Below are 26,560 nucleotides of genomic sequence, written 5' to 3' on the forward strand. Positions count from 1 at the left end.
GATTTCTCTCTTACTAGTCACGGTGCCACATCAGGTATTTTTAAATGTTACTGCAGTAACGCTTGTACTGCTACACTTCATCTTAAGGCAGCTCCTTTAGAATGTATTGCCGCCCCAAATGGATTCCTATTAATCAGAACCAGATGAGTGAGTGATGCTCTCTTCTTTGTTGCAGACATGCCAATATTTGGTCTCTGTCCAGCCCACGATGATTTCTACTTGGTGGTGTGTAACGACTGTAATCAGGTTGTCAAACCGCAGGCATTTCAATCACATTATGGTAAGTGCTTAACCATTTAAAAATCATTATGAGAGGGTAAAAGGTAAAGCAGGATTAAGCTGAAGGCCAGTGACAGCATGGATAGAGTATAACATCCCTCCCTCTGTCAAGAAGTAGGCTTTCTAATTCATCGAATGGGTTAATGTCTCTCAGATGTTGGGTATTTTCTGAATTTTATTGAAATTGGACAAGGAATAATGTATTTTATGAAAACTCTTTTGAAATATTGAGTCCGTATAGTGAAAGGTTTATTTCCTTCTAGACCTCACCTCATGGTTGTGAATTCAGTGGCTGGTAAAATTTGATATATATATACATAGTATAGATACATGCCTTTTTAAAATGAAATGTGATTTTGAAACTTCCAAGTTCAATAATTCTAAATACAGCTTGACCTCGTGTTCTAATCTGTGAATGTGAGGAAGCTATCACATCTTATCCATTAAAATGCACACGTACTTAGAATGAAATGAAGCATTGCGACTTTAGGGATTTCATGAACCCCTGAGCCATCCCTGGGCTTCAAGACTCCATGCCTGCTGTCTGGGTGTTTAATCATGGAACAATCCAGATAAGATGGTTTTGCTTTGTCATAATGCCACCTAAAGTGCTTACAGTAGAAAAAAATTTAATGAGAAGATGTAGTTTTTTACCCAGTTGGATTCAATAACAGCTCAGAAGTATTTGAATGACCACCTTGTTTCAGGCACTTTGATGTATAATATGATTCTTACGTCCATGGAGTTTATAATTTAGCTTATGAGACCAGCAAAATTAGCTAGACATACTTTTTAAATAACTTTAAGTTGTTTCCTCATTGTCCTTATTACTACAGATATGAGCTTGAGACACAATAATAATGAGATCCCCTGTAGATAGTGTTTAAGTAAAGCTTCTGGGGAGGTGACCCTGGTGACTTGAGCTTTAAGTGATGGGACAGAGCCACCAGCGTGGCATTTGGGAATTAAAGCATTCTTATACAGAGGGACGAGCTGAGGTACAGACTGAAAGAAGCTCACTGTAGGTGGAGGGAGGTCAGTGAAGGTAAGTACACACTAGAGAAGTGTACCCTTGTGGGCAGGGACCCTGATCGTGCACAGCCTTGGAGGCCAGAGTCAGAAGACCCTTGGGGGGCACTCTAGGGCTTTCCTGTATAAGGAAGTAACACAGGCCCACCACACGGGTTAATTTGGTGTGAATAAATTGTAGAAGGGGAGAAGCAGGGAAAATAGTTCAAAGGTAAGACATGATAATAGACTAAGACTAAGGTGTGGAAATAGAGCTGGGGAAGACAGCATAGCACTGAAAGGCATTTTAAAGCTAGCACCTACATGGCTTGCTGTTGGGACAGTCGTTGTTATAAGAGTCACACCATCATATCCACATCCCACCATTTTTCCCCCCAAGGAATAAATTTTTTATGCAGTCACACAAAGGTTTTTTTGAATTTCTGATTCTGAGTAGAAGCCCCGGGGTGAGCACTAGAGTGAGTACAAAGATGAATAAGATATTATCTTCCTGATGAAGACTTGTGGAGGTTAGTATTAGAAAAGGCAGTTAGTCAATTGCCACGTATTTTGGAGTTAAGGATTTTGAAGCCAAACTAGACTGGATTTAAATTTAAACTTGGGGGGTGCCTGGGTGGCTCGGTTGAGCGTCCAACTTTGGCTCAGGTCACGACCTCACGGTTTGTGAGTTTGAGCCCCGCGTTGGGCTCTGTGCTGACAGCTTGAAGCCTGGAGCCTGCTTCGGATTCTGTGTCTCCTTCTCTCTCTGCCCCTCCCCCTGCTCGGGCTCTTTCTCTCAAAAACTGAATAAACGTTAAAAAAAAATTAAAATGTACACTTGGAAGAAGCCTAAGTTGGTTGTTTTGCCTTGTGCAGATTTTCCAACCTCAGCTTCCTTTGTTGTAGTGTCGGAATGGTAATAGCAACCTCATAGGTTCTCGGGATTGATTAAATGAAACAACATAGGTAAAGCCCCTCATACAGCGCCTGACACATAATAGGTACGAGAGAGAGATAAAAGTACAGCTGTGGATTTAGAAATGTTTGTGTCTGAAGTCAAAAAAACGGTGCAGGGTCTTAAGAATAAGGAGGAACACAGATTGCTTCTCAATGAGAAAGCTTCTTAGAGAAAATTGCCTTCTGGTTAGGGTATTCTGAAGAGTGGATCTGTTGTCACATGTGCACAAATGTTTTTCCTCAGTTTTTGGGTGTGTGATACATGTCCGTTGTGGAAGATGCAGAAAATCGTTTTTAAAAAATCACCTATAATCCCCTAAAATGGGAAGTGTTTCGATGGGGATAGATAGGGCTGCCACATACAACTTCACAGTCTATACGCTGAACGGCCATACTTGGTGGCCCCAGGTTGGCAGTAGCCGTGATGTGAGCAGGCGCAGAGCCAGGAGATTGCCCGCTGTCTGGGATGTACTGCAAGGAGTCTCCATCAGCCGGGGCTGATGGAGCCACTTGTGGGTGAGCAGTGTGCAGAGACAGGCTGGGACGCGCTCAGAGAGCCCCAGTGCCCGCCCATTAGACACCCCTGGCCTCAGTGCAGACCTGCTGCAGGTTTTTCTAGCACCAGAGTGATGTGACTTCATGATCCTCCAGGGAGGATTGGTGGGCAGAGTGGATTGAAAGGGAGTGAGAGAGGAAATGGGAGTATGAAAACAGCTGGCTTGGCTCAAGGCCCACTTAAAGGTGTTACCTCTGCCAGGACTTCCTTAGCTAGAAAGGGTCCCTCTTGGTCCCCTCTTCCAGAGGCACTGCACACAGTTGTTCCAGCACATCTTATGGAGATGATTTTCTTTTTCTTTTTCTTTTTCTTTTTTTTTTTCTTTTTTCTTTAAAAAAAAAAATTTTTTTTAACGTTTATTTATTTTTGAGACAGAGAGAGACAGAGCATGAATGGGGGAGGGTCAGAGAGAGAGGAGACACAGAATCCGAAACAGGCTCCAGGCCCTGGGTGGTCAGCACAGAGCCCGACGCGGGGCTCGAACTCACGGACCGCGAGATCATGACCTGAGCTAAAGTCGGACGCTTAACCGACTGAGCCACCCAGGCGCCCCTCTTTTTCTTTTTTTAATGTTTGTTTTTGAGAGAGAGAGAGAGAGCGAGTGAGCACGCGTGTGGGGGAGGGGCAGAAAGAGGGAGAGACAGAACCCAAAGCAGGCTCCAGGCTCCGAGCTGTCGGCACAGAGCCCCATGTGGGGCTCGAACCCACGACTTGTGAGATTGTGACCTGAGCTGAAGTCAGACACTTAACCGACTGAGCCACCCAGGCGCCCTGCCTGGAGATGATATCCTTGATCTCACTCTCTCTTTAAGAATGTCAATATATTGAGGGGCGCCTGGGTGGCTCAGTCAGTTGGGCAGCCTACTTCGACTCAGATCATGATCTCGCAGTCCGTGAGTTCGAGCCCCACGTCGGTCTCTGGGCTGACAGCTTGGAGCCTGGGGCCTGTTTCAGATTCTGTGTCTCCTTCTCTCTGACCCTCCCCTGTTCATGCTCTGTCTCTGTCTCAAGAATAAATAAACGTTAAAAAAAAAAATTAAAAAAAAAATGAACGTCAATATATTGGGGCGCCTGGGTGGCTCAGTCAGTTAAGCATCTGACTTCGGCTCAGGTCGTGATCTCACGGTTTGTGAGTTCAAGCCCCGCATTGGGCTCCGTGCTGACAGCTCAGAGCCTGGAGCCTCCTTTGGATTCTGTGTCTCGCTCTCTGCCCTGCCCGTCCCCTGCTCACGCTCTGTCTCTCTCTGTCTCGACAATAAATAAATGTTAAAAAAAATTTTTTTTAAATGTCAATATATTGGGGACAGGGCATGAAGGAGTGTCATAAAATCATATTTCTACCCTTTTTCTGTAACAGCGTCTAGTATACCAAGTATCTTTTGATAAGATACTTGTTGAAGGAGAAAGGAAGGGTGGTCATTTCAAACATGTAAATGAGAAAATACGAATGCAAGGTTCATAGACTCAAAAGTCTTATGTGGACAGGCAAGGGGTGGGACTGATAAAGCCACTGGGTGGTGGACCTTGGTCCGTCTAGTGGCAAGGGAAATATTAAAACTGTAAGAGAGAAGAGTCCCTGGCAAAAAGATGGGACCCAAGTGTTCTGAGAGAGGGATTCAGCTGGGAAATGTTGAAGGAGTTCTGAGACAGCACCAGGGAGAAGGCTAATGGAGAATAAACGGGAGGTTTGGCCCTGCGTGGGTGTGTAGGGTTGGGAGCAACTGCATGAAGTTGAGGGAGGCACCATGTAATGACCCTGGAGTAGTTTGGGACTGACACCCCCACTCACCTGGAGAGAAGGAGAGGTGGGCAGTGCCCTAGTACCAAGAAGCATTTTCACTGCGGCCAGTGTCTTCTTCTATCTTTGGGCATAGGGGTTGTAACAGGAAAAAGGGTTTTTTGGAACCCGTGTGGTCTTTTGTTAGAATTCTAAAAGGCCCATTCTTATGTGTTAACACCAAAAATAGTTTTCAAATTCAAGATCCTTCCCTGTGGCATTGTAGTCTGTTTATTAGGTATTTGGAAGAATCCATAGCTGCCAATGGAGGGATTCTGTTTTCTTATCTTTTAGTGAAGTTGATGAAAATGTGTGGGCAGTCTTCTGTGAATTAAGGTGTTAGTAGTAGTCATCTGTGACTTGTATGAACAAGTGAGCAGTTGCTGCAAAATCAAACAGGCATTTCCTTTAAGAGCATGGCTGCCAGGGGAGAGAAGAAAGCTACAATAGCAACAAGGCTTGTAAATCAGTTCCTGTTGGTGGTAATGTTCTTGGGAACTGGTGAGAAGCTTATTTATCCATAGTAGTAAGAGACAGTTTACTTTCTTGCTAGCCGAACTGCCTTTTTTGGAGCTAACGGTTAACCAGGATTTCCATGTGAACAGTGATGGTGAATGATGGTAGTGTCATTTTGGCATTTCCAGTTTCTTGCAGGTCTGTTTGCTTTCATAGTATACATTGCTTTCTTTCTTGGAAGCTACGTAGTAATACCATATACTTTCTTGATGTTTTAATGTTTTGAAGTAGTCCAAGATACTTCATATTTTTCTTAAGTTACTCATTATTTTTGAGAGCAAGATGTTCCCTACTGTTAATTTCAGATTTAAAAGTATAATTTGAATCCTTGGATCCCAAACCTGCTGTGCATCCAAATCAAAGGGGAGCTTTCTAAAAGGGCAGCTTCCTGAGAACCATTCTGCCCAGCTAGATGGGAATCTCAGGGATAGGACTTAGGAATCCGCATTCTAAACCACTCCTGAGACCTGAGTCTGACCCACAGGCTGGCTGGGGTGCATTGGGATAATGGCAGATCCCTCCCCACTGTCAGGAGTTGTGGCTGTGTATTCCTGGTGCCTGGCACAGTGACTGACACAGACGGGAACTCCAAAGTTTGTTGAGTCTAGCAAGGATGGCAAGAAAGGAGGCCCCTGGTTTTTTAAAACTGGTTTTTAACTTTGTATTACATGCTGGAAACGTCCTGTTAATTGCCTCCAAAAGTTTAACTAAGAAGGAGGGCTGAGATGGTGATGTTCCCTGTGGCCAGAAGCACCCTTCTTTTGAGCTTGTTTACCAAGTCGGGAGTCTCCATAATCAGTGTGTTGGTCCTAAGCTGGCTACTGAATAGCATAAAATGTGTAGTCCTGTTTACATCCATTGGCTATGGGTCTGAACAGATAGGATCAGCTGATGACTTTTGGGGTGCCTTTGGGGTTCTGTGTTGGAAGAACGTCCCATGTGATTGTGACACGCTGTGTGCTTGGGCTTCTCTGCTGCTCCTCTTGGAGTTTGCTTCCAATGAATACCTCGGTTCCTCCCAACCTGTCTTTTGTAAAGCAGACATGAGCTGATCTTACCTAGGTGAAGTAAACGAGTGCTGTTCATTCGGCTTGGGCAGATGCCACAGTTAGAATCTGTAATAAGTTGAAACCCTGCTTGCATTGTCAGCTGTTGAAGTATTTTGCCCCAGGTTAGTTACGTTGACCCGTTTGTTCACCTTTTGGCTCAGCTCAGTCCCTGAGCAAGGCCTCATAGTCACATGCGCCTCTGCCACCTTCCTTTGATTTTAATCAACCGGGTTCAATGTTTATGATTCGCTTACATAATTCCATTTAGTATTTTTCTTTAAATCAAACCATTTCTATTTAAAGTCAGTCCGTTGCAAACAAAACCTTACCACAATCATCAACAGGAAGACTAGTGTTGTTTGCCATACATGCAAGGCGTAAAAATAAATACAGGGAAGAGATGATTAAATTCTTTGTTACTGTTCTTGCCGATGCCGGCTCTGAGGCCTGCTCCCTTTGTGGAAGGGGAGACTAAGACTAGCACGGTTTAGGCAAGTGTTATCCACACAGTAGTTGTGATGTTATCAGAAGAACTGAAAGAGATATGGAGAAAGGAGTAAGTTGTCACTTGAGCTTTAAGGTTGTGAATGTTAGGGAGTGATACCTGCTCCATGTTTTAGGAAACACCAGCTCAAGCTATTGGATTTGATTTCCTCTGGTGCTTAAGGAGCTGTCCACTGAGGCCAACCAACCCTAGCGGTAGGATTTATCATGCCTAGGAAGCAGAATTCTCCAGTCACATTTTGATCTGCAGAAGGATCACAGAGGACAAATACCCTTGGTCTTTTATGTGTTGATAACGTACTGAACCCCTGCCAGTCACTGTGAGTGGAACGTGAGTCTGGTCCTCAGTGTGAAACATCTGTCCGTCCCAGACCTCTGTTCATAGATGGGCGTGGGGGCAGGGAGAGTGGGTGGCATATCATCCGTCTGGGTTTTTCAGAACTTGGTGTAAGCAGAGCTAGCAGAAACACTGCGGTGATCTTGCAGCCCTCTCTACTTGCAGATACTACGATCCTGCAAAATTAACAGCCCCACACATTGCTTGGATTTAATGTTCCTTGAAGTGCACTGAGGTGGTTTGGATTCTTTTAGATGCCAGCATAAATTATATTTTTCAAAAATGTCATTTTCATTAGAAGATCAGTAAGTTGAAATGACTCCTGCATTTTTGAGCTAATTGATTTCAAAGAATGTTAGTATAAGAGCAAAATGAGTCTTAGTCTATGAGATCTGATGGGCTGGTTCTGGCATAAATGCTGATTCCCGTTGTTGACACCACTTAAAATAGTTGTGACCAGTGATTGCTGTCGTGTAATTCAGTGGATCTACATCACAAAGCAAGGTTTTGCTGTTTCATAAAGAACACCCCTCCCCTTTTGCCATCTGATGGAAAGTAACAGTTTCGGGTATTTTCAGTGAGTTGTTTTATTTGGCTGTTGAGTAACTTTGTTTTTGTATGAAGAAAAAATGTTTCCCTGTTCACTCCAGTGTGCCAGCTAAATTTGGTCACTGCATTTTTATAATCTGGGCCTGTTTCTACTTTGAAACTTTTAGTGATAGTGAATCTTTTTAGGATTGCCATTCACCTAAAAGTCCACAGATTAATGATGATTTTTAATAGCACTTTGATGATTCAGTAAGCATTTTTACATGTATTGTCTCATTTCCTGTTCTTTGAGGCCCATCAAGTGCATAGTTCTATTCCCAGTTTACAAGTAAAACTCCTAAATTAAATTTCTTTCACATGGATAAAATGTACCAGGCCAGGTTTTCTGGCTACTCCTATCTATTTCTCTTGCTTGTAATAAGGATGTATAGAGTTAAAAGAAAATCTAGGGAAGGTGTAATGAATTCCACATGTCACAAAGCTATCATTAGTGACAGATGTCCTAGCTCAGGTAGAACTTTAAAGGTGGCGTAGAGTAGCTGGGTCAGCATCATAAACTCATTACCTCAGAGCATTCAGTAATTTGAAGACATAATGGTAGTAGGTAGATAATTGATTTAGCATAGTTGTTGGATTTCTCTTTGGCCTGTTCTACTTTTTTAATCCTAAATCCGTAGTAGCTATCCAGAGCCAAGTGCCTCCTCTTTTTGTTCCAGCCCCTAACATTCTGTAGTTTCTTTAAAGAGAGTTGGTTGGCATATTTATTTCTGTAGTCAGTATAAAGATTGAAAGTTGTTGCCGAGCCAAAAATACTTGACTCTTTTGCTTGGGAGACATATGCCAGGCCTTTGTCCTGCAGTCAGAGCTGAGTCAGGGAAGGGAGCTAACCAGAGCAGGCACGTCACAATGTGAATGATGTCAAGGTGGACGTTAATTTAACTCTCCGTGGAAATTCGAAGTTGACCATTTGACCTAAACTTCATGTCACGGAAAATAACGTGATAAAAAATAAATGCAGTGAATTCAGTTTTTCTTTGCCACAAGCCAAATAGTGCTAATTAATCTTTTCATATAACTTCAGTAGCATCAAATAAAGGACCAGTTTGTCCCTAGGTAATAAATTTTATCTTTTTCCCTCAGTTATGTAATAAGTAGTATCTTTAAGTAGTAGTATTTATGCCATTTGTAGGAGCAGCATTTAAACTTATACTTACAAAAATGTATTGATTTTTCCTCTTAATGAAATCTCTGTCTTTATTAATGTGCCTTTCCAGTTACTTTAAAAAAATATATAAGTTGGCTGTGATATTATTCATGCATTTAACAAATACTTATAGACTACCTAATGTCTGTTGTAGGCGTTGCTCCCCCTGAACGAAGAAAACAGTGTCTCTCATGCAGCTTATATTCTGGTTAGGGAGGGTGGAGACAAAATCAAGTAACCTAAGATTACTTCATGTGGTGATAAATGCTGGGAATAATGTGACAGAGAATGATGACCCCTGGGCATGACCCTTTAGATAAGGCTAGTCAAAGAAAGCTGCTCGAGTTGTTGATATTGAAGCTCACTGAGAAGAAGAGCCAGCCATTTGAAGATGTGGAGGACCATTGTTGACCACAGAGAAAACAGCAAGTGTAGATATGCTGAGATGGGCATGACAGGAAGACCAGTGAGGAGGTGGAGAAGCAGTGTGTCAGGAAATGAGGGGTCTGGGTTGAGGTTCCATAAAGGGGGGACTGGGGCCAGGTCGTCCTGGGCTCAGAGGCTCAGGACTGGACAATGCAGGCGATTCGAAGTTGCTGGAGGGTTTTGAGCAGGAAAGTGACTTGATCTCATTTATGGTTGCTCTGTGGGACACGGGCAGGAGTGGAAGAAGGGAGCCCAGTTGGTAGGCTAGGCTGTTCTGCCCTAGTCCAGTTGAGAGCTGGGTCGGGAGGAAAAGCTCAGATTAAGACTGTGGCAAAGGCTTCAAGCTGTGGCTGGAATTGCAGTCTGTGTGGAAGTAGAAAGCCAGCGGGGCCTGCCCATGGTCTGGGGATTAGCAACATGGGGGAAGCAGGACGACGGATGACTCATGGCAATTTTGGCTCAGGCGGCTGGATGAATTTACCTAGTTTACGGAGCAGGGGCTTGTTCTTTCAGTTTGTACGTGGGCTTTCTTTTTCTTTCTTTTTTAATGAGGTGTGCTGACCTGAATGAAGAACCTTGATGTATCATATTCAAGTCTTTAGGCATTTTCTAAATATTGTAGGGGTTGAAGATAATTATTGCAAAGATACCAAGCTTTGGGGTCATTTATTTTCCTTTGTTGTTGTTGTTTTGATAGAACAGTTACCTAGGCATAGGGGCCAGGAAACAGAAGGGGATGTGTACACTTTCCTGGGAGGGGAGTTCTCAAGTTCTCATTTGGGTAACAAAAACATACTGATTAACAAACAAAAACACATGCATTTGGGTTTGTTTTCATTACTAGGGTAGTAACATACCTTGTAAAAAAAAAAAAATAAGTATGAAAGAGGAGGATAAACATGAAATCAGAATGAATAAAGCTCCTCCATATTTTCAGGGCTGCAGTCTGGCATACACCCTGGGAAGGTTTCTAGTTCCTAGACTTATGTGGCTGCATGTTTCTTGTTTTCCCTCAGACACAGCCACATTAGATTTGTTACAGATTTACTTTTTTAACCTAATAATCTTATTTTTTCATGTTAATTCATATTACATTATTTCTTTCTTTTTAAAGACTGCCTATTATTCCATTCGCTAGTGTATTTAAACTAATGCCACCAGTTCTCTATTGATAGACATGTGGTTTTTCAGTGTTGCATTAGGACGGGCAGTGCTTTCAAGAACATTCTTTGGGAATGCCTGACAGTTATTTCACTGTATTGATTCTCCACACAGAGGCTGGTCAGAGCTGCCCTCCAGGTTAGTATTATGGTGATTTCATGAACTACTTCAACAGATCTAATTTGTGTCACCAGAATAAGACAGTGAAAATGTGAGTTTCTAGCAGCATCAATCAATCAATCAATAAAAATTGGCTATTTACCCGTGCTATTCTTGACTTGTCTACTATACATAGAAATCATTAGGTTGGCTGTGCTTCAGATTTTAAAGCTGATATTTCAGGATATAAAGCCACATTTTAGTTATATTTGCTAAAAGATGTTTATCCTGAGTCATTTCACGAGACTTAATTTGTATGGTTAGTAGTTAAGATACACACACACCTGCTTTTTCCACCCTGTTTAACTGTGGTCTTACATGTGACCAGAAGAGGGAGTTTTTATCACTTCGTGATGCTGTAACACCTGGCTGGGTGTCCCTGGCTGGGACACTTCCTCCCAGGCACGGGCTAGTCCAAGCCCATAAAACAAACTGGTTTGAGGCAAGGGAGCAGTGGCTAAATTTAGTTCTTTCCGTCCTCATTTCACATTGTATATATAGAAATCCCAGTCTTTGGGTTTACTTCTGCATTTTGCTATTAAGGCAGCAGTTCTCTGAACTTCAAAGAAATTTTATACCTTTTCCTCTTGTGTGTTTTGAAGTTTAAAAATAAAGAGAAAGGGGCGCCTGGGTGGCTCAGTCGGTTAAGCCTCCGACTTGGGCTCAGGTCCTGATCTCATGGTTTGTGGGTTCGAGCTCTGCCTCGGGCTCTGTGCTGACAGCTCGGAGCCTGGAGCCTGCTTCAGATTCTGTGTCTTCCTCTCCCTCTCCCTCTTCCTCTCCCCCGCTCGTGCTCTGTCTCTGTCTCTAAAAAAATAAATAAAAATGTTAAAAAAAAAAAAAGGGAAAGATCAGGGAAGGTAACTATCTCAGTTTTAAAAGTTAAAATACAGTCAATAAGCCCCTAATCACACATGATAGAGCTCTTGATTTGGAATCTCCTAGAGTCAAAAATAAACTCTGGAATGAAATTTGTTTATTGCTTCTTATGCTTGATGTTTTTAAAAGATTGTTAGAATTCGTAATACTGGAGATTTGTAGTGAGCTTTAGAAAGTTAAAATATTGATGGGGCACCAGGGTGGCTCAGCCGGTTAAGCATCCGGCTCTTGGTTTTGGCTCAGGTCATCATCTCAAGGCTTTGTGGGTTCTGGCCCCTCGTCGGGCTCTGTAGCAGTGCAGAGCCTGCTTGGGATTCTCTCTCTCCCTCTCTTGCTGCCCCTCCCCCACTCATGCTGTCTCTGTCTCTCTCAAAATAAATTAAAAAAAAGAAAAAGAAAGTTAAAATATTGTTTCACCAGAGTGACTAACCGGCCTTTTTTCTATGTGATCCTTACTGTGCTTAGTTGTGCTACTTGAATCTCAGTCTGTTTAGCCAAACAAATGAAATGGGAGCCCTAATCAGAATATGCTTGTTTGATGTAATCGCAGAATTTCACATTGTCTAAATTTTTCTTCCTCTCACAGTGCATTTTTTAAGAACAAAAATTTGTTCCTTATGGAGTTTTTGAATAATGCATGAATATATTAAATATATAAACATCATGTATTTTTACATAGACAAATGTATTAATCTCAAATATGCTATTTTCAGTTCAGCCTACTTTTTTCTTGTTTCATTGGCTTTCTGCCTACCCACCTTTTCCAGCTGTAATAGTCTTCTGTCTACTGTTAAACCATCTATGTAACTTGGTACATTATTAGTACATAACTTAGTATATACATGCTTCTATATTTTTCTCATGCTAATAAATGTATTCAGGCCCATCTAATCCTTTCTTAGTAAGGACTTGTGGTCATAGTTTTACAGAAAATGGATTCTATGATGCACACTTCTGCTTCTTTTCTACTCAGCAATACCACGTGGGAATTTATTCACAGGCCAGGATAACACTATTCGCCCCATTTTAATGGTTGCTCACTATTCTAAGTTGTGGCTGTACAGTAGCTTCCTCATTGAAGTCCTCTGTGGACATACACGTATTTCCTCCTTTTTGCCTCCATGAACAAAAGAGCAGTAACCATCCTCCTACATATGTCCTTACCTATTTGTGGTTTTGTTTCTGTGGGATTAGTCTCAGGAAGGGATTCCTGGGTCAGAAAGGGTACTTCTATGCATTGTTAATAGCTGCTACTAGATTGTTTTCCCCAAAGGCTATCATCCTTTATATCTATTAGGTGTGCTTGAGAATATCACCACCAGGAGTATTCAGTTTCTAAAATTCAGTTTCTTTTTCTAAAGTGTCTTAAAGTGTTTCAGACACACACACAAATGTAATTGATTGTGATCTAACTCTGAACTAAGTTTCTGAAACAAGTGCAAACTTTTTTACTATCAGTGTTAGCATGGATGTTCTGAGTTTGAGTAATATGTAACGATAGGATTTCAAGAGATCTTTCAAAACAAGTGATGGTTTTAAAAAAATATATTGATTTAAGCAATCATAGGCAATTTTCCTGGCATCTGTGGGAAATTTCTATTCATCCTGCTTGGAATTTACCTTTGGGAGAAATCTAGGTCAGCTAGGCTGAGATCCCTTTCTGCAAAATGTATAGGCTCCTAGAAGATAACATTTTGGGGTGAATTTAATTGCAGGACTGATGATTTTAAGAATCTGTTTGTTTTATTTCTGATATCATTATCCTCCTTGCATTTGGCATGATTGGTCACCTTCTAACAGTGTTCACTTTGTGTATCAGATAATGACTGGACTGAGGTCAGACTGTGGTTAACACAAAGCCTATGTAAATCAGGCCATGAGGTTATACTTACTTTATTTCCCTGCCTTTGAACAATTTGAACAGTTGAAAAGGGATACACGCATGAAGTGTGGCGGAGCCCTGAAGAGCCGTCCACCGAAAGATCAGATGATGGCAGCCAGAGGAAGGCTGCTGCATGGTATTAGCCCCCAAGGTGAATTATCCCCATTTAAACTTCATCTCCCACCTCTCCTAATCCGGCGTGAGTACCTAATGAGCACTGGATAATAACATAGCAACATTTCTTGGGGAAGCTAATCTGATTCTGGATAGCAGGCTTCCAAGCCCACAGCTGAATGAATCGCTTGGTATTTCCAAGTTTGAAAATACTTTCTCCCCCTTTCAAGTGTTCCTTGGCAGCAGGTAAGGAATGTTAAAGCTCCTGTAAGTGCCAATTAAGGCCAATTATAACTTGCCCGGCCTGCTGAGACACTGAAGTGAAGTCAGTGGAGACTTGTGGCTCCTGTAAACTGGAGAACTGGCTACCACCAGTGACAGGAGCACAGCCTTTACCAACTGCCAACAACTTGTTGGTTGCTGTGCTGAACACCACATGACACCTGCCGGCCTCTCAGGGATTTGATTTAGGAAATCCCAAGATTTGCTGGGGACATCACTAATTTCTGTAGCAGCAATCTCTTTCTCCCGTTCCTTCACATGATGCCCACCATCCAGTTTCTCCTTGATTCCAATCATAAAAGCTAACATTTATTGAGCACTGAAGATGTGCCAGTCCCTGTATCATGTACGTCACCTCTGACCCCTCACCACGGCCCAATAGGAGGAGGCAGTCTTAGCACGTCCCCAGAGAGGACACCGACCCTGAGGGACACAAGTATCTTGGCCAAGGCCGCACAACTGGAAGTGATGAGACTGTGGGCTAGCTGCCCCCTGAACCCAAGCCTTTGAGGCGCTGCCCTCCCTGGCTGCTGCTGGTGTGTGTGTTTGCTGTGCGCAGACTAATTCACGGAAGAGTTTTGTCAGTTCAGGACTCCCTTTGTGCACCAGAATAAATGTGATGCCTGCACGCCATCCGCAACACCTCCGATACCTATAATTTTTAATCTGTAAGGCATGGATATTATTCTACTAAAATGGTATTTTAGTCTCAGGCTTTTTTTAGTCTATAGTCTTTCATTTTTTTTTTTTTTTTTCATAAGAAGAAAGAAATGTGACCATGTCCCCATACCTAGACATTTAAACATGAGCCATCATTGGGAAACTTAATACCAAATAAGCTTCATTTGGATAGGATATTGGGAGATGGTTTGTAGAAAAAAGTAATCATGCAGAGCTCCTGGGTGACTCAGTCGATTAAGCATCTAACTCTTGATCTCAGGGTCGTGAGTTCAAATCCCACTTTGGCCTCCACGCTGGGTGTGAAGCCTACTTAAAAAAAAGAAAAAGAAAAAATGAAAATAGTACTAATGCTGTTCAAGCAGAACAAAGTAGTATTTAATTAAGCATTTGCTTAACCATTTTACTCAGGGCATTCAGAGAGAAGAATGTGTGTGTTTGAAAAAGACAAGCTTTTGTGTATTTTTATATATTCTTATTGTACAAAGTTATATTTTCCTGGCTTACACTATCAGTCATCCCTTTTTGGATATAGGTCTTAAAAATTTAAGTTTAAATTGTTTCTCTCTTGTTTATGCAATTGACTGTTGAACAACATGGATTTGAGCTGTGCAAATTTTACCCATTTATCCGCAGATTTTTTTTCAATAAATGTAGTACAGTACCGTAAATGTACTTTTCTTTTCCTTATGGCTTTCTAAATAATGTCTTCTCTAGCTCATTTTAAGAATACAGTATTTAATACATATAACATTGAAAATATTAAGTAGCTTTATGTCAGTGGTAAGGCTTCTCACCAACTGTAGAATTTTAGTACTTAAGATTTTGGGGAGTCAAAAATTTAACAGATTTTTTCACCTGGTGGGGGGGGGGCAGCAGTCAGTGCCCCTAACCCCGACATTGTTTAATGGTGAACCATATGTAAAATTAAAATATAGATATGTATTTGTAGCCATTAAGGATGTTTGCTGAGGGACACCGGGGTGGCTCAGGTCATGATCTCACGATTTGTGAGTTTGAGCCCTGTATCTGGCTCCACGCTGACAGTGCAGACCCTGCTTGGGATTCTCTCTCTCTCCCCGCCTCTCTGCCCCTCCCTGTGCTTGCTCTCTCACAAAATAAATAAAATAAACTTAAAAAAAAAGAACAAGGTTTGTTGCAATTCACCCTAGTTTTCACCAGGATTATAGAAAGATTTGATTATCAGAACTCGTGGATTGGCTGGGTTGTGTAATGATATTTTTTCCCCACAAAAGCGAACATTAGAAAGGCACGTATTTGTGCTGGGAGAAGAGCTAGGACTCTGGGGTCTGGCCTGACAGGTGCAGTGATGTGGAACGGCGGCTTCGTCTGAGAAAAGGCCCCTTATCTGTTTTGTCCTGTGACCAATGACATCGAGGAGATTCCTCAGCTGCCCCTTGGGAAGGGTGGGTGGGTGCAGACCTGTTGCAATCAAGTAGGATAGCAATGGAGTTTTTTCTTCTAGCTTAAGACCTTCAGTGAATTAATCTAAACTTATTTTTGCTAAGTAATTTTGAAAGATGTTTTCATCCTGTGCTTGATCTGCTGATGCCCCTTACCTGGTGTCCTCCTGGAGTCTTTTAAAGACCACTATAGCTTTGCATTGTGTGAATGTGATTATAAGAAGCCTGGAGGGGGGGCAGGGAGTAGGTTTGAGAAAACCCTCTGGATCTTAATATTGTTGCCATGGTCAGGATCTGATTGCTTGCCATGAAAATAAAGCAGTGTGGCTATTACTCTTTTGTTTTAGAATAAATTTAGAATTTGTGTCTGCTCTAATAGAAACCATTTCCTACGCCTCACAACTCTTTCCCACCCCTTCCAGGCCAAATCTTTTCCACACATGTAATTCATGACTTCTTGCCAAATATTCTCTATGGGGTGATGGGATTCTGTAGAGGAATTTCCCCCCTCCTTTTGACATTTAAAAGTGTTCATTCTGAACTATCAGACATCTGAGTCTATTTATGTGTGCAGCCTTTATCATCATAAAACTCAGATCAGTTGGCCATTTTTTCCATGTCTATTTGACAGTAAGATTTGGGGATTGAGAGTAGGAGAATAGTTTTATGGGGAGTATAATAGGGTTGACATAGAGAAACAGACCAGGAAGACACTGTTTTTTATAAAGAGTCATTAGGGAGACAAGTTTTTGGATTAAAAGTATAAAAGGTCCTAGCTTTAGTCAGTCATCTAATGATTGAGCATCAGGCTTCAGACAGTCAGGTGTAAATTGTTCTGAAATAAGATGTATTTTACAAATATGCATAGAAAATTAGTTAAGATTTTTGTTACTAGATTTAAGAAAGGAAAGTAGACTTCAGAGTGACAAATTTTAGTTATTTTTAAGTATAGATCACAGGGAAATAAAATGTCGAAAAAGACTGCGACTCTTTGTAGAAATGCATTGACTTTAAAACTTTCCAGTTTATCGAGGCTTAAAATGTAGGCTGTATAATGAATCATATAAATTTTCCAATATACCTGGAAGCAGCAGTGTCCATTTTAAAGGTATTCAGAAAAATCAGGGTGTGAGTAAATTCGCATTTTAGGAGGTTAAATTTATAAATTCCATCTTCCCCCGTTTGGGCAAGTTGCCTTTCAAATAGAAGGATTAATTTACACCAGCCAGGACGCCTTGTATGACCATATTAGTTGAAATTAGACTCCACCCCTTGTTTTCTGTTGATCTGCCAGGACCTTTGTAATTCAAGTGCTTTTTACAGTAGTAGCAAATGTTACATAAGACCAAACATGGAGCATATTTGGAGTTGGTGGGCAGACCCAAGTCATGATGCAAGCTTGCAGTAGCAAGTGTGCAATGAAGCACAACCAGATTATGTGAATGGAAGGTGACAAGAAGCCTTTCCAGAACAGCCCTTCCTCCGCACGAGGGCTGAAAGCTCCACTGGGTAAGTTTTCCGAGGCAGTTTTCAGAGGCTGGGCTTGGCCCGGGGCCCGGTTGGGGATGAGCTTGCGGGAGGTGGGTTAGGTCTTTGCTAACATTACATGGAAGCAAGCAGAGCGGGAGGAGTTCGCGCAGGCCTCTTTCCTTCTGGCGTTTGGCCTCCCCTGCCAGCAGGCCCTAGGCTGTCTGTTGCTGGAGTGGCAGAGGGAGTGAGCTCTGCAGAGCTGGTGGGTCCGAGCGGCTAATCACAACAAGGGGGATTAGCTGCTGCAAGCCGTCCACAGGAGCCATTCTGAAATGTCATTTGAGTGATCTGGACAAAGTTCAAACGCAGACAGGAGTCTAGTTTGTTATTAACTCCAACAAAATGCTGAGGTTTGCACCGCACGGTTCCCGTATCTCAAAACAGGGAAAGCATTAGTTACGCCGCTCTCTAAAAATGGAGGAACGTTGTAACACGCTTTAACTGTTTGTTTTTTATCTCACTTGTGGTAAGTGAGGTTTTATGACAAGCAGTTCATAGTGTTTCCTGTCGAATGTGTTTGAAAGCTGTTTGGTCAGATACTTCAAATCCATAGCAAAGGTTCCAGCAGAACACTGCGTCAAGAGGAAGAACAACTTCAAGATACAAACAGTAGCCCTGGAAAGTCATTCAGTTACTTAAATTGAGTGTATAAAAATTTAATTACAGACTGACTGCCAGAAAGGACGACTTTTTTCAGTTGTGTTATCAAGGTAGCCGGTACAGCCAAGCTGATTGTTTTGAGCTCTGTTGGGAGGCTCTTCTCCAAGTTACCCTGTCTCGTGCTTCTGTCGGTAAGCAGGGAGTGAGGTGACAGTTGAGTTCTTTACTTTTCACTGGATTCACATTTCATGGCTTCTGCAGTAATGAGCTTGACCGGATAGTTTTAATTGAGGTTAAAATTTACCAGTTTGAAGGACTGTAAACAGATCTTAAACCTTTAACCAAATTACTGTTAATTCCCTAGAATTTATCTTTTTTAAACTCTCTTTTGTCAGGCGGTTTTTTGCTCTTTGTAGTTTCGTTTTTGAATATTGGGTTTTTTTTGTTTTTTTTGTTTTTTTTTTTTTGAATATTGCTTTTGATGTTCATTAGTTGACAGCCCCAACCTATAGGTGGGGCAGATACTGTGTTTCTCTTTTTGGGGAGCATTGCGGGCAGAGGTGGGGGTGGGGGGGAACAAACCTATGCTACAAACTCATTGAAAACATTGGCATTGTTAGGTAATGAATCATCCGTTCCTTATTAAACAGGGTGCTTAATGAAGAAGGCATTTTGGACTGCGTTCTGAGTTTGAGGTTTTTGGTGTTCCCGTGTTCACTGTCTCCTTCCCTCCCCCATCCAAAATAAAGTGAAATTAAAAGGATACCGAATTAGCAGGGACTAGCGATAAGAATGTGACTTCGACTCGATGCAGCACTTTGCAGCAGGTGATGCCGTCGTTCCTTTGCACCTTGGACTTGCTACTCTTTTTTGGCCTGGGAAGACCATGTTCCCTGTGGGGGTTCCTGCACAGCAGTTTTCATTTTTAAAAACACACCAAACAAAAACAATGAAAAAGAGAACTCGAATTTGACTTTTACCGGTTTCCTTTAATTCTGTCTTTCCTACGTGTGTATGTGTGAGTGTGTGTGTAAAATTTGGATTGCAGTGGTAAAGACATCCTTTTTTTTTTTTTTTTAAATTCCTTTTTGCATTTTGATATAGCTTTGTGTCTTTCATTTGGGTAAAACTGTGACCAAGGCCCAACATGTGACTAGAGAGAAGTTTGTGGAAGGACTGAGTATATTGATGCCTGAACCACACATGCTCTATAACAAATTTTGGGAGATTAAACTTCTAATGTTAGATCACTGAACTGTAGGATGCTTCATTCCCTAACCAGTGGAGGATTAAATCAGAAGTAACTAGAGACTGGTCGATTTTTGGTTTTGGCTCTTTTTTCTTTTCACATGCCGATACCGGAGAAACACAAACATTTCAAGTCATTGATGGAGTGGGAGGGAGACGGGAATGAATTCGGCGACAGTGTTGTGCACATCACTCGGTGAGATCATGTTTGTTTCAGGCAGGGTGGTTGCTTGCTATACTCTGCCAGCATCCTTTGGGTAACACTGTGCTTCCTGAGCACAGCAGAGAGAGGTCCTTAGGGCTGTTAGCAAAGTAGAAGTGTCAGCCAGCATGCCATTCGTTGCATGATAGCCCATAGTCAGAAATGGTGGCAGAAAATTAGAGTTTGGTGGCTGCGTTTCGCTCAAGGTAGAAGCTGCCTTTTCCCCAAAGGTGCTTTCACTGAAAACATCTTTGTGTGCCTGTTTGAGATCATGATGATAACCCGCAGTTCAGAGTCTGTACCTTGAACAGGGTTGCGAGAGCATAGGAAGGGCCCCATTAAGGAAATGAACTGATCATTCCGACCATTCACTCTTCCTTAAAACAAGCTTTCTTATGACGGTGATTATGAAGAAATGATGCTTCACACTCACGACCAAGGTGATCTCTGGTGTACCTACCCTTCAGCACCTCTTCTTTTTTCTCTATCATTTCATCTACTTTAATAAAAAAAACTTGGATTTTTAAAAAGCCATTTTAGCAGTGTTTGCAAAAGCCACAAGTTAAGATGGCAGGGGAGGAGGACCCCCAGATATTCAGTAAGTTTTTCATATTTCTCACTTGAAAGCAAAGTACGGAAAGAACAGTCCCCACGGGAAGAATTCCTGGCAAGAGGATTATTTGAAGTTGCCATATTTCTGCTCCCTTCTTAGCAACATTATTTACAATCCATTCACGCCTGTCCCTTCCCCCACTGGAGTCCGAGTCGTTCTCCCTTGTAATCTGCCCTTTGTGATCTGTTCTCTTTCATGCCGCTAGTGTGAATGGGGATGCTGCAGGGCGCACCCTGCCCAGAGACGTGGAAGTGCCAGGAGACCCGGAATACTTTTCGTGGGGCTTTTATTTTCATCATAAAGCACTGGCTTGAAGAGCTTGATAATTTGATTATAGACCTTTGGTGAAAAGTTGTTTCAAGTAGCCCAAGTGCTGTAAATGACTCTCTTTTCTGCACTTTCCCCTTATGTTTTAATTTAAAAGCACCTCTGCATTAGGGGGAGGAGAAATGCATTTGGCAGAAGTCGCAGTTGGAGACTAATTTGTTAGGGCAGCCAGTGTTGAAATCATCCTTTTCAATTAAATCTCTCTAGTGGAAATGATGCTGAGTGCTTTGTGGTAAAGAGTTTTTCTTCCTCACTGTTTTTCATTGCTGTTTGTAACCCACCTAAGCATGCTTTTCTGAGGCTGCCTCCCAGCTCCAATTTTGGCTAATTGTCCTTTGAGGCACTGCCTGTCAGAGGTCAGTTTGGGATTCCCCAATGTGAGATTTGAATGTTACAGAGACAGTCTTCGTCCGTTGGGTGTTTTTTAGCATTAGACTACACCAGGCTCTCTCTGGAGTAGTCTAATCAAGTGTCCAGGGACCCTAAAGAAGTTGGATCAAAGAAAAAGCAGATCTGGGTTAAAGAGAAACTGTGAGGACAGGGAGTAGGGTAGGAACACGTTTGCTGGTCAGACACACGCGGGTGCCTTTACATAAGAAGAAGGAAGTTTACAGGGAAAAGCTGACAGTGGAAGTAGTGAGCACATCACTAATGCTTCATGTCCATGGTGTGAATTTACATGGTATGCCAGTTTTGTTTTGTTTTTTAATAATTATTAGGAAAAAAGCAGAAGTACTTTGTCAAACCGAAGTCACGGCTTCACAGAAATTGCTGAGGGTAATGCTAAATTAGATATGCCTAGTCAGTCACTGAATTTTGAAGAATATATTAAGTAAATAATAGTCTAGGTAAGGTGCAGAAACGACGAAAGATCTGGAATGGGATTCAGCTTTGAAGGTCAAAAGTCTTAGGGAAAACACTGATGTGCAAAGTAGATGTGGAAGGAAGACGCTCTGAGAGTTGAAAAATATATATGTAGTCTTCCTTTATAGTTTCCTGACCTTAGATGTTTTTATAGGGGTCATCTTTAAGAAAGACCGCTAATGCCAGCTGAGCCTTCAGGAGTTGTGTTGGCAGCCCGAAAGTGCACTTATGACAGTTTGGGTTAATTGGGAGCTGGCAGTATAACATTCAGTTATTTTTCAATCTGGATATCAAAATAAGCAATTTAATAAATTCTGTGAAGGGCCTGCTTAAATGAATGACCCTAACTTTCTAAACTGAACCTTTTGTTACATGCAGGGATTACTTGCTATGCCTGGCCAAATAATCCATATGCGTGCATTTAACGTTTTATAGCCATGTGTGAGCTTGATTATTTAAAACAAACAGACAAACCCCTTATTTTAAAAGGGAGCAATTCTAGAGTATTAGTGGGATGGGACTGTCAAAGACCCCATGAAATCATACATTCCTTAAAGTGTGGATTGATATTTTTCATAAGGCCATTGCATACAGAGTACACACTCTTTTTAACCTTACCTGACCAGATCTGTCCAAAAGGGTGAGTTTCATTTAGAGATAAGTTGGTGAGTTTTAGGAATCATTTCTTCAATAATCTGCCTAAAATATCCGCCTTTGGATCCATAAGCTGAATTTGAGACCTTCCCTTCATTCCGTTCCATCACCTGCATTTCCTCCTGAATATGACTCGTTTCCATCAGGAAAATGAACCAAATTTTTATTTTCAAAATAACTTTAGCTCAAATGAGCATTCCTTTTTTGTTTGGTGTGAATGTAATCATTTGTGAATGAATTCTAAAAGTTATTCCTCTGAGCTTTTATGAGAAGAGCTTGGATTGACACAGAAACTAAATATGTAGCTTCTACCTGTACTCCACAGGAGAAGATAAAGTGGGTTAGGTTTGTTTGTAAGTGATTTCTGCCTGCTTTGATAATCAGCATGCCTTTCTCACAGGAGTCTGTAATTGGCATTAGCTGAATTAACAGGGGGCATGTGTCTTAGTGCCTGCTGAGTTCCCAGTGCCTGGTCTGTAGTCGGCCCTGAGCTTTGGGCTCTAAAACTCTCCTTTAGCTAATCCCCAATAGCCCTGCCCTGCAGGGTAGGTTTGACGACAGATGAAGAGGCTGCCAAAGTGGGTGGAATCAGGTTATTGCCCAGTGTTACCAGCTAGTAGGTTGCAGAGCACGGCTTTGAACCCGTCTGTCTCTGATTCCAAAGTTCTTGCTCTTTTAGGTAATCTATTTAAAAAGTACTTTTAATTTATGTATATTTTAATGTGTATTTATTTATTTTGTGAGAGAGAGCAAGAGCGAGTGGGGAAGGGGCAGAGAGAGAGAATTCCAAGCAGGCTCAGAGCTTGGTCTCACAAACTGTGAGACCATGATTTGAGCCAAAGTCAAGAGTCGGACCCTTAACCGAGTTGCCCCCCCCCCGCCCCGCAAAAGTATTTTTTTTTATTTAATTTGGATTCTGTTCAGGCTGGTTAATTACTTAGCTCACATCAACACTGTGCCTGACAGCTCTGATCCCTTACTGGAAAGGCAGCCATGACTGGCCAGAGACCAGAGAATGACCAGAAACATGCATTGTGTTGGTCCAGAGGGGGCCAGCCTAATCCTATAGAATAGGTATTCGCTGTTCTTAGTAAAACAGACCCATCTGGGAACTTTGTAAAATGATTCTTTTTAGCAAGAAAGACAGCCCTGACGGGTACTTTTCTACCAGAATTCACTCTGCAAACCATCTTTGATGGTTTAAAACCCTCCTGAGCAAAAAAAGGAAAAAAAGAAAAAAGCTATCCTGGCTGACATGCATAGCTTATCTTTAGGATAGATAGCTTGCAAAAGGGAAAGATAAAATCTCAACAACAACCTGGGTTTCCCTTAAACAGATTCTGGATCCCCATCCTGAATTTACTAATATTCTGTCTCAACCTTGTGTGTTGAACCTTTGCAGTCTTTTGTGCTGGCGGTTAGCCTATTTTGCTGAGCCCTTGGGAAGATGGATGGGCCTCTTACTGATATATGCCCCAACCCTCACCTTTCCCTTCCCCTTTCCCTTCCCCTTCCCCTTCCCCTTTCCCTTTCCCTTTCCCTTTCCCTTTCCCTTTCCCTTCCCCTTTCCCCTTCCCCCTTCCCCCTTCCCCCTTCCCCCTTCCCCTTTCCCTTTCTCTTTCCCTTCTGCCTGCCTTTGGACCGTGTATTATGGCTTGCTAATAACACCACACAAGGACAGGTGGAATATAGTGTGGCCCAGCCTGGGTACGAGAGTCAGCCTGCCTGGGATTGCATCCCAGCTATGCCTTTTAACTAACTGGGTGGTGTTGGGCAACCAACATGAGTCCTTTAAAGCCTTAGCTTGCTCATCTGGAAGAGGGGATCATAACAGTATCTGCTTTGTAGAAGGATGGCCAAAACTGAATGAGATAACATCTGTAAGTTACACATTGTGGTGCCTGACACATGGTTTATGCCCAATAGACAGTGACAGCTGTTGTTAATGTTGTTGAAGGTGAGACTTCTAACCAGTCAGTTGTTTGAAATATAAAACATTAGTGAAAAGAGCCCTGAGCAAAAACAAGTTTGTGAAGTGGTCTTAATTGCTGTGAGATGCTCTTGCCTGCTCTTACCTGATAACCATTGAGAATGGGACAGATTGATTCTGTGCTCACAAATGATAATACGCCTTTATTTTGGCATGTGTGAAATTGAGGCTAGAACACCAAATGAATATTTCCCCCCTTTTAAAGTATAATCAAGTAAATCATAATTCATTATAGAAAAATTAACATACAGAGGTTTTTTTAAAATTTTTTTTATGTTTATTTACTTTTGAGAGAAAGAGAGAGCACAAGCAGGGAAGGGGCAGAGAGAGAGAGGGAGACACAGAATCCAAAGCAGGCTCCAGGCTCCGAGCTATCAGCCCAGAGCCTGATGTGGGGCTCGAACTCACAAACCATGAGATCATGACCTGTGCTGAAGTTGAACACTCAACTGACTGAGCCACCCAGGCGCCCCAACATACAGAAGTTTTTAAAAATAGACCCAGGGCACCTTGGTGGCTCAGTCGGTTAAGTGTCCAACTCTTGATTTTGGCTCAGGTCATATCTCAGGGTCATGAGATTAAGCCCCTCGTGGAGCCTGCTTGGGACTCTCTCTCTGCCCCTCCCCTGCTTGCGCTTTCTCTCTCAAAAAAAAAAAAAAAAATGTATACACACACACACACACACACCCTAATCCCAGGGATAACCGCTTAAAATTTGATGTATTTCCTTGTAGATTTTTTTCAAGAATGAATTGTTTGAAGTTAAAATTTGCTTTGACAGCTTTTTAGGTTTGTGCCCTAACTTTTACACTTGTGCATCAGAATTATTTTTCGTTATTTTCAAAGCAATATTTATTTATGACTTAAGGAGATCTAATTATTTGCTTTGAACTCCTTTTTGGTTTGTACCTGGGTATCAACACGTACATATGTATATTTTTAAACCTCAGCGTGAATCCCAGATTGCAAGCTCAGTATTCTTGGTTGCTTTCCATTTTGGAAGACATAAAGACAGCTATCCTCTACCTTACCCTCCCCGATACCCTGCTGCTCCCTTCAGTGCCATCACATGTTCGAGCCACAAGGGGGAAGAAAGTCCAACGCATCCATCTCTTATACACTTGCACGCAATCTCTTTTTCTCTCCCTCTCTTCCACCTTCCACCTTTCACCTCTACCTCTTTCTTCACGTCTGTCTGCCCTGTTTACTCCAAACCCCCAGCGCCCCTCCCTCCCCCCTCCCCCTTCCCCCCCCCAACAACACACACACTCATCCATGTCTGCCTCTCTGTGCTCTTTCCCTGTCTGTACTGTCTGTCTTTTGGGCTGCCTAACTATCTCTCCCTTTGCTAGAGCCATTCAAAGTGCCCCTCTCATCCAGGGACAACAGAGTATGCCTTCTCTGAGCTGGTGCCAGACCCTGTAGAGAGGAGTGCTTTGAAAACTCAACTTGGACTCCTCACCAAGCCACACTGCAGTTATGCTTAGCACCTGGCCACCAGTTTGCCCACTTAATAAAAGGTCCCTAACCCTACCCATAACTTGCCCATTTCTCTTTTGATCTAGGAACAAACACTTTTTTTTTTTTTTTAAGCTGGAAGCCCAGTTTAAAATCTTATGAAAAATAAAGGCCCACAGTGAAAGGATGGGGAGATTCCAACTGAGCTGTAATTAAATGTTTTTTCCTCTTTGCTTTCTCTCAGAGAGTAAGCCAGATGCCGCCCTTTCCAGAGAATAAGTTACCAGACCATGATGTGAAGGAACAACTTTATTCAGCAGCATGACAAGGATTTGAGCTGGCACTTTTCAGCCAGAATCCGTTAACATACACGAGCACACACGTGCGTGTGCAACACACACACACACACACACACAGACGCAATCTGTTTCAAGTTTTAATGAATGAAAGAAATTCATGTAATAGATTGCCATTCTTAGTTTTTAAATGTCTTTTATTACTGAAGTAGAAAATATAAATGTTATCGATACACCAGCTGATTTTTAATGCTAGAAAGCTTTGATCCTTGATTTTTCTAGTGCAAAATCCCCGAAACGAGTGTTAATAGACTAGAAAAGAAGCATCAGCTGAAGAAAATGGCGGGAATGGACTATGATGGGAATATAGAATTACAAGGACAGACTTGAAGAAAGTTCTGCTGTCCTACAGCACACATTCCTAAGAAATTACTGCACTGTGCAACATTGTGTAATAGAATCCACATGAGACTCATTAGGGGAATGGGGTTACGGGCACAGCACTCAAAACTTCATTAGTGACTCACACAAAAAAGATAGGAACCTAACAGAAACAGTAGCACAGTTTTCCATAGATTAAATGGTTAAAAATAGGTGAATACTAGAAAACGAACCGACATTTGCTTCTGGAAGCAGGTGTTGGAAGAGCTGCAGCCTGTGAGTTACTCTGAAGTAGTCGAGGGAGGTTATCTGAGATCAAGGGAAAGTTGTAGCACCAGTTGTGGGTGGGCGTGGCTCCTCACATCCAGGGTGAACTGGGATGCATGGTGGATGCTTGGGGGAGGGCTGTGTTTTGTGTATGCCCATGTGACTCGGTGCAGCCAGGTGTCATTTTCTGCGTTGGCACAGTACTTTCTGCAGATGAAATCTTGTGAAAGCAGATGCAGTATTTCATTATGTTCAAATTGTGCCTTAGTGTATCAGTGGCTTCAGAATAGATTTACTTTCTGAAAATAAGCTTTACGAGCAAAACTGTATTTCATTAGATTGAGAATCTTATTTATATCACTTGATATCAAGAGAAAATACTTTTCCAA

General features: G+C 42.0%; 1 protein-coding gene across 4 annotated transcripts in view; it reads left to right on the top strand.

Annotated features, from left to right (window-relative positions):
* Positions 1-26,560, top strand: part of ATXN7 (ataxin 7) — a 142,358-nt gene that overhangs the window by 90,872 nt on the left and 24,926 nt on the right. For 3 of the 4 annotated variants that reach the window (XM_049640845.1, XM_049640848.1, XM_049640844.1), the window contains one exon: positions 176-280. In XM_049640845.1, the coding sequence (XP_049496802.1) occupies positions 176-280 (105 nt within the window). Of the gene's footprint in view, positions 1-175; positions 281-304; positions 17,251-26,560 lie in introns of those variants that run through there. The other variant, XM_049640846.1, reaches the window with a different exon arrangement.

This window comes from Panthera uncia, chromosome A2 (genome assembly GCF_023721935.1).
Source record: "Panthera uncia isolate 11264 chromosome A2, Puncia_PCG_1.0, whole genome shotgun sequence".
Classification (NCBI taxonomy): Eukaryota; Metazoa; Chordata; class Mammalia; order Carnivora; family Felidae; genus Panthera; species Panthera uncia.